The 9,099-nt window shown below is 41.2% G+C and overlaps 1 protein-coding gene across 1 annotated transcript in view; it reads right to left on the minus strand.

The window, feature by feature from the left end:
• Window positions 1-5,766, minus strand: part of FBXO4 (F-box protein 4) — a 34,768-nt gene extending 29,002 nt beyond the window's left edge. The window contains exons 1-2 of the mRNA XM_007950523.2: window positions 5,578-5,766; window positions 4,022-4,257 (exon numbers count right to left, since the gene is read on the minus strand). Coding sequence (XP_007948714.1) covers window positions 4,022-4,257; window positions 5,578-5,766 — 425 coding nt within the window. The remainder of the gene's footprint in view (window positions 1-4,021; window positions 4,258-5,577) is intronic.
• Window positions 5,767-9,099: the final 3,333 nt, after the last annotated feature.

Genomic DNA, 9,099 nt, shown 5'->3' on the forward strand with positions numbered 1-9,099 from the left:
TGTGGTAAATTGTAGTCAATGTCATGAGACAAAGTATATGTGAACTGCTGTATGGGAAGTGAATTTGCTCTGTAAACTTTCACCCAAATCAAGAAAGAAAGAAAAGAAGAAAGGAAGGAGGGGGGAGAGAGGGAGGGAGGAAAGAAGGAAGGTAGGTAGGTAGGAAAGAAGGAGAATGCAAAAGGTCATTAAAATGACAGCAAAGGAAGAACAGACCAAAATGGATGTCAGGAGAGACTCTGAAACTTGCTCTTGAATGGAGAGTAGCTAAAACAAATGGAAAAAATGACAAGATAAAAGAGCTGAACAGAAAATTTCAAGAGCATCCAAGAAGGCAAAGCCGATTACTATAATGAAATATGCAATGACCTGGAGTTAGAAAACCAAAAGGGACAAACTTGCTTGGCATTTCTCAAGCTGAAAGAATCGAAGACAAAATTCAAGCCTCGAGTTGCAACAGTGAAAGATTCTATAGACAGAATACTGAAACAGAATATTTGAATAGAAAACATCAAAAGAAGATGGAAGGAATACACAGTCACTGTACCAGAAAGAGCTGTTCAATGTTCACCCATTTCAGGAAGTGGTATATGATCAAGAACCAATGGCAGTGAAGGAAAAAGTCAAAGGAATTGGCAAAAAATCAAGGCTCTAGGAATTGACGGAATACCCACTGAGATGCTTCAACAAACAGATGTTGTGCTGGAGGCACCCACTCGGTTATGCCAAGAGATTTGGAAGACAGCTACCTGGCCAACTGACTGGGAGACATCCATATTTGTACCCATTCCAAAGAAAGGTGATCCCACAGAATGTGGAAATTACCAAAAAATATCATTAATATCACATACAAGTAACATTTTGCTGAAGATAATTCAAAAACTGTCACAGCAATATATTGAGAGGAAACTTCCAGAAACGCAAACTGGATTCAGAAAAGGAGGGGGAATGAGGGATATCATTGCTAATGTCTGATGGATCTTGGCTGAAAGCAAAGAATACTAGAAAGATATTTACTTGTGTTTTATTGTCTATGAAAATGCATTTGACTGTGTTGATCGTAACACATTATGGGTAATATTGAGAAGAATGAGAATTTCAGAACACTTAATTGTGCTCATGAGGAATCTATACAGAGACCAGGAGGATGTTGTTCAAACAGAACAAGGGGATACTGAATGGCTTAAAATTAGGTAGGATGTACATCAGAGTTGTATCCACACTAATTTCACCACACTAATTTAATCTGTATGCTAATCAAATAATCTGAGAAGCTGGACTATGAAGAAGAACACACCATTAGGATTGGAGGAAGAGTCATTAACAACCTGCAACATGCAGATGACACAACCTTGCTTGTTGAAAGTGAAGATGACTTGACGCACTTCCTGATGAAGGTTAAAGACTATAGTCTGCAGTATGGAGCACATCTCAACACAACTGGAACAATAAGTAGCATCACAATAAATGGAGAGAAGATTGAAGTTCTCAGAGATTTCATATTACTTAGTTCCACAATCAACACCAGTGGAAGCAGCAGTCAAGGAATCAGACAACATATTGCACTCAGAAAATATTCTGCAAAAGACCTCTTTAAAATGCTGGAGAGCAAAGACCTCCCTTTGAAGACTAAGGTGTGCCTAACCCAAGCCAGGGTGTTTTCAATCGCCTAATATACACTTGACTGCTAACCAGAAGGCTGGTGGTTCAAACGCACCAGCCACTCCTCGGAAGGAAGGTTGGGCAATCCTACTTCCGTAGTGATACTGCCTTGGAAACCCAAGGAGGGGTCGCTATGAGTCAGGTCTGACTCGACGGCACATAACAACAACAACAACAATATACATGTGAAAGCTGGGCAATGAATAAGAAAGATGGAAGAAGAGTTGATGTTTTTGAGTTGTGGTGATGGTGAAGAATACTGAAAATACTATGGACTGCCAGAACAAACAAATCTGTCCTGGAGGAGTGCATCAGAATGATGCTCCTTGGAAGCGAGAATGGTCTGACTTCACCTCACTTACTTTGGTCACGTTGCCCAAAGGGACCATTCCCTGGAGAAGGGTATCATGCTTGGTAAAGTAGCGGGTGAAAAAGGGGAAGGTCCTCAATAAGATGGATTGATACAGTGGCTGGAAAGATAGGTTCAGGTATAGCAAGGATTATGAGGCTGGCGAAGGACCAGCCAGTGTTTCGCTCTGTTTTACACATGTGTCAGAGTTGACACAGTGGCACCTAACGACATAACAATGTTCATCGCAGCACTATTCACAATAGCAAAGAGACAGAAACACCCTTAAGTGATCATCAACAGAAAAATAGATAACCAAACTATGGTACATATACCCAAAGGAATACTATGCAACACTAAAGAACAATGCAGAATCTGCAAAACACTGCAAAACATGGATGAAGTTGGAGGACTTTATGCTGAGTGAAGTAAGCCAATCACAGGACAAATACTGTATTAGTTCACTATCGTAAAAAGTCAAGGAAAGGTTTATATATGGAAGCAAGCTTTCTTTATTGGTTACCAGAGATGGTGAGGGAGGAGAGGGAACACTGCTAGATAGATACAGACTAGTATTCATTTGGGTGAAGGGAAGGGCAGTATACCAAAAGTGAGTGATCAATACAGGGGCACTGAGGAAGTAAAAAACAGAGAGAGGTACACAGGAGGGACAGGCAACAAAGAGGAACCCTATTGCATGTACAATACCATGCTGTCAGTGATGGCAAGCATTGATCTATGTGTGGATAGATGGGTGGGCAGGATGAACAATCAGGTATTTCTAATCCTTATAATCAGGGTTATAAGGATTACAAATAATGTATATGTTCATAAACAGTACCTTTTATGATTATTAGTAACCTGGGGCAGGTAGGGGGATTTGGCTCCACAGCATCGGATTACCTGATACTGTGGTTGGCTGTGGAGCACTGAAGAGGTAATACCCAGCAAGTGAAGGTACACTGACACTTGTTGTTATATATAACATCACATGCATTTTAATCAAGTAGTCTCATAAGACTTGATGCAATAATGTCTGGATTTGAATAAGAAAATGCTCTGAATAACTTAAATAAAACATGAAAAGAATTACTATATACAGCCACTGAATCTATTAGAGCAAAACAATTCTTAGCTAAAACAAAAGCATTCTCTGATCTTAAGCAAATAAGGAGTCTGTCTGAATCTCAACTATCCATCCATAAAACAAGGATATCCGGCTCAAACCCACCAGCCACTTCTTGGAAGGAAGATGGGGCAATCTACTTCCATAGTGATACTGCCTCGGAAACCCAAGGAGGGGTCGCTATGAGTCGGGTCCGACTTGATGGCACATAACAACAACAACAAGGCATCTCCCATAGAACCCAGTACACTGTGGATGCTCAGTAACATTAATTCTCTCTCATCTCTATGAGATTTAAAAATGTCAACACTTGTGAGAATATCAAAATCTTATCTCCTACAGCCTTGAATATTTTTCCTTCTCTGAGAAAAAACTGCCCTCTAATCTCTGACCAATTTTTCTCTGGATACTAAAAACCAAAATCAAACTCACTGCCGTCGAGTCGATTTGACTCATAGCAATCCCTCCTTGGGTTTCTGAGGCAGTGTCACTATGGAAGTAGATTGCCCAACCTTCCTTTTGAGGACTGGCTGGTGGGTTTGAACTGCCAGCCTTCTGTTTAGCAGGATACAGAAAAGTATTTGTTATTTAGCAAAATGATAAATGCTCTACAGAGAAAAGCATGTAAGAAAATTTCTTCTTTTCATCAACGTTATCTCTAATTACTCAAATCACCTGGCTAGGAACCACAGGGAAACAGCATGTTGAAGCTAAAAGGGTCATACGAAGGAAGTCACATTTCACTGAACCCACAATTATTTTAAGAAGACATTTAGACCCCAAATCCATGAAACAAATTAGTAGCAGTGCCAGGACTTAGTCTACTGACTTGTAAAACAGTAAAATGTCTTATCTTTTTTTAATTCATAAAAGTGGATACTTACACTGCCATGTAGTCAAAAATTGCCCCATCATTGACTTCAGATATAGGTTTTTTTAAGATTTCTAGATCCGGAAGAGACTTCCAGTCAACAGAAGACCAAGAAGGAAGATCCCGCAGCAAAAAATATCTCCAAAGAATTGGATCTCGGACAGTTTCATTCCAGTAATGATTTGTACTTCCCAACTGACATAGATCATGGGGTGAAAGAAATGACAAAATATATAGTTGCACATCAATCTGAAACAGAAGGAGGAAGCAAGTAGGAAAAAGAGATGAATTATATACCCTGGAAAATCGTTTTTTGATGATAAATCCCAAAATTAACAGTCAAGCAAAGGTCAAATAAACGGTCTTTTTAATAATTAAATCTATTATTCTGCAGTTACTTTCCTGCTATCAAGAGAAAATAATTGAACACTTAATTTCTAACACATTGAAACATTTCTGAAATATCAACCATTGTCCTGTGATTTTTCAAGTGAAATAACCATTTCCTTTAAGATCTCACCATCAATATTTTATTCAGACCATTTATTTGAATAAATAACTTAGAAAGTCATTTAGTCTTCAAAATAAAAACTTTATCAAGTGGGCAAACTTCTGATTTTATCACAAGATCAAATCAAAAGAGTGGAAGTTTGTCATCTGAGTTCCTGTACATAATCTATTAAATTATTGCAAAGAACGTCTGCAAAGGGGAGGACCTTGGAGGCATCCTAAACCTCCGTTTTCAATGTCAATAGTAAGATGTCAGGAGTGAAGTGTCAATAGTCCAGGTGAGATACAGAATTTTAATAATTTCTCAGAATTTCTTCTCTCACCATCTTCCCAACTGCCTGAAAAGTAAATAAATGAATGATAATTCATTGTTAGACTTTTCAGGCAGTTAGCCTGATGGTAAATTCGAGTGGCCTGTCAAAATCTGTGGAACTTGTTACATCATTAATTTCCTATTAAGTGGTAGTTTTGTTACGTCAAATGTACGAAAAATGACAGCAGTAACAGTCGAATGTCTGAATACACGAAGTTCTCAGAGAGTGTTTGTTTTTGGTGTTTTGATACGAAGTAAATAGCCTGGCATGAAAGATTCTGAGAACACAGCAGATGGATGCTCTTCCAAACACACACACACACAAAAAAAAAAAAAAAACTCACTGCCATCGAGTCGGATCTGACTCAATGCGACCCCTCCTTGGGTTTCCGAGGCGTTATCTCTATGGAAGTAGATTACCCAATCTTCCTTCCGAGGAGTGCTTTTCCAAGCTAACCAAAACCTGGCTCATTTTCTTAGCCTGACGTTCAGGGCGTCCTAGTCCCATGTGCCACTTCTAGGAGACTGGAATCTGAGAGTAGTCTGACTAGTCACCATAGAGCCCCAAGAAGGTCAGTTTCGCCGCGACAGTACGGCTGTGGGTGCACAGCACTGGGGGGTCTGAGCGAAGGCGCTTCTAGTCAACTATTGCTTCCCGGTGACGACACTGCCTGTAATGGCTGCAGGGACAAGGATACAGACATCCCCCGCCAGGTCGCCCGCCCCTGCCGGAGGCCGAAGCTCACCGGCAGCCGCGTCAGGGTACTGGCCTCCTCATCCGCCTCCTCCCGGGACGTCTCAGGCGCCGCCCTCTCCTTGCCAACCGACTGCCAGAAGGTTCTCCAGCCGCTGAGGATAGCCGCTTCGAGGCGACTCCAGTCGCTATGGGGCGTCGGCGTGGAGCTGCCTCCACGCCATGGCTCGCTTCCCGCCATGGCTGCCAGAGCCGCGCGTGACGCGCCTCGGGGCGGCGCCGGTGCGACCGCCTGTGGGCTCCGTCCCACCTCCGCCGCACCAGCCTCCCGCCTCCCGCGCTGGGCCACCTCCGGGCATCTGCACTGCATGAAGTGCGCCAAGATGGCCCAACGGGGCTTGGTTCCGGGCAGAAATAGAAGCTCCCAACAACAGTCGTTCCCGATTCTCTTCCGGCCGCAACTTCAACCACACTAACCTCGTCTACTGATACAAATTCTCCTGCTCCTTTGTAACTTCCTGACTTCACCCAAGTTGTTCCCTCCGGGACCCGTTTCCACTTTGTCTAATCCTTCAATATAGATCATCTTCCACGCTCTTCAACTTAATTACCAGTTCTTTCCTTTCTACCATACTGCTTTCTTTTAGGGAAAATAATAATAATAATAATAATGTTGCATTTACTGTTTGTTTTCTGGGCGAATAGCAAAATTGAGACCAGAGAGACTGTCAGGAGCTCAATCATAAAGGATCTTATGTTAAGATGAGGAGTCCGGATCTACCATATACTATAGACCAAAAACCAAAACCAAACCCACTGCCATTGAGTCAATTACAACTCATAGTGACCCCATTGGGTTTCCAAGGAAGGGAATCTTTATGGAAGTAGATTGCCCCATCTTCTTCCCACGGTTGGTGAGTTTGAACCACTAATCTTCTGGTTAGCTGTCAAATGCCTTTGGTACTGCTCCACCAAAGCTCCTTACCATATACTATAAGTGCATTTTAAAAACTGCTGAATGAATGGATTGGATGCCATAAAACCAAAACCAAAACCAAACACACTGCCAGTGGGATTCGACTCATAGCGACCCCTCCTTGGGTTTCCGAGGCATTATCACTATGGAAGTAGATTGCCCAACCTTCCTTCCAAGGAGTGGCTGGTGGGTTTGAACAGTCAAGTGCTTTAGGCGCTGTGCTACTAGAGCTCGTGGATGCCATAAAAGGGTGGCAAAAGATGACTAGAATAAGAAGAAAACCCAGATGTGGCACTGGTGAAATCTGACCAGTGGTGTTTTCTCTCATAAAAGTCCATTCTACTAACTTTGTCCCGCCTTTCCTTAAAGGGGCTTTGTTGTTGTTGTTGTTGTTTGCCGTTGAGTCGGCCCCGACTCATAGCGACCCCTCCTTGGGTTTCCGAGGCAGTATCACTATGAAAGTAGGATTGCCCAACCTTCCTTCCGAGGAGTGGCTGGTGGGTTTGAGAAATACATAATCCTCTAACAAGGTAATTTGTTTTATGTAACTAGGTATGGCCTCTATAGACAAGAAGGACACAGATACTTATTTAGCGCAATGTGTTAGTCACTTTCAAATAGATCACTTCACTTACTCTAATCCAAAGAACACTCTGCTTCAGAACTAGATCTCTGTTCTTAAAGGAATACTTCAATTTAACATTACATTAAATATAATAAAATTTAACATAAATCTCTAAAATTAACCAATAAAGAGCAGGGTGCACTGTCTGTTATTCTATGCAATAAGAAAATTACGACTAATCAAAATAATCTAGTGGTGCTAAAATTACATTCTTGGAATAATAATTCCATTATAATTAACATAATAAATGTCTTCAAAATCTGGTTTCAACTAATTTCAAACCAGTAATAGCTTTAATGTTCAGGATATGCAATTTTGCATTTTCCTTGTGAAGCTATCCAAATATAGAAATCCTAGAATTCTCTGTCCATAATAATATTTTATTAAAATAATTCAAAATTGCTATATAGGTAAGAGACAATTATTGATTTGGGTGAAAGCAAAGGCAATATTCCAAAAGCAAGTGCTCAACACAGTAACACTAAGGAAAAGGAAGACACAGAGGTGCACAAGGTACAGACAGACAACAAAGATAAACACTTTTCAATATATAGGACTGCATTATCAGTAATAACAAAGGATCTGTGGGAAGATATATAGGTGCATAGGCTGAATGATCAGGGATATCTAGGCAAAAGGGAATATACTCGCTACCATATACATGGCTGACACACAATATCTCTACATACGTATTTGTATGTGCTATAAGAATGGCCATAAAACTGAACAGGGGGCCGCAGGATATCCAGGTAAAAGGGGCAGGAGGCAAGGCTATACCCCAAGCCCCCTTGAGCCAAGAAAGGGAGGGAACGTCCAGGAACCACAAAGTGGCTCATCCCAGGTAGAAATTAGGTAAGGGGAGGTCGCAGAGGTTTCCAATAGCTAAGGGAGACAAACTTGTCTGTCAGTTTGTCATCCTGTGGGGCTTATACGTTGCTGTGAGGCTTGAGGCTGTGCCACTGGTGTTTCAGACACTAGCAGAGTAGCATATGGTGTGCAGGTTTGGTCACAGCTTACAGACTAAGACAGACTAGGAAGAAGGAGGAGGCCATCCACTTATCAAATATTGACCAGGGAAAACCTTATGAATATCAGAGAAACACTGTCTGATACATTACTGGCCAACATTATGAATTGCTTGGAAACACTGTCCAACTCAGTGCAGGAAGACAAGCCCCTTGGGTTAGAAGGCACTCAAAATAAGACTGGGAAAGAGCTGCCTCATCAGAGTAGAGCCTACCTTAATGATATGGATAAAGTAAGTCTTTCAGGACCTCCATGTGCTGACGTGGCATGACGCAAGTTGAGTAGAAACAGCTGTAAACATCCATTAATAACAGGAACATGGCACGTACAATGTATGAAACTAGGAAAATTGCAGGTTGTCAAAAATGAAATGGAACACATAAAGGTTGATATCCTAGGCATTAGTGAGCTGATGTGCATGGGTTTTGGCTATTTTGAAACAGACAACTATATGATCTAGTATGCCGGGAATAACAAATTGAAGAGGAATGGAGTGGCATTCATTATCACAAAGGATGTTTCAAGATTTGTCCTGAAGTACAGTGCTGTCAGTGATAAGATAATATTCATACGCCTACAAGGAAGACCCGTTAATATGACTATTATTCAAATTTAAACACCAACCACCTAGCCAAAGATGAGGAAATTGAAGATTTTTATCAACTTCAGTGTGAAATTGACTGAAAGTGCAATCAAAATGTGTTGCTTACCACTGGTGATTGGAATGCAAAAGTTGGAAACAAAGAAGAATCACCAGTAGTTGGAAAATTTGGCCTTAGTGACAGAAATAATGCTGGAGATTCCATGATAGAATTTTGCAAGACCAACTATTTGTTCATTGCAAATACCTTTTTCAACAACACAACCAGCGGCTATACACGTGGACTTCGCCAGATGGAGTACACAGGAATCAGACTAACTACATCTGTGGCAAGAGGCAATGGAAA

Source organism: Orycteropus afer, unplaced genomic scaffold (assembly GCF_000298275.1).
Source record: "Orycteropus afer afer isolate SDZICR_OR568_19922 unplaced genomic scaffold, OryAfe1.0 scaffold00275, whole genome shotgun sequence".
Classification (NCBI taxonomy): domain Eukaryota; kingdom Metazoa; phylum Chordata; class Mammalia; order Tubulidentata; family Orycteropodidae; genus Orycteropus; species Orycteropus afer.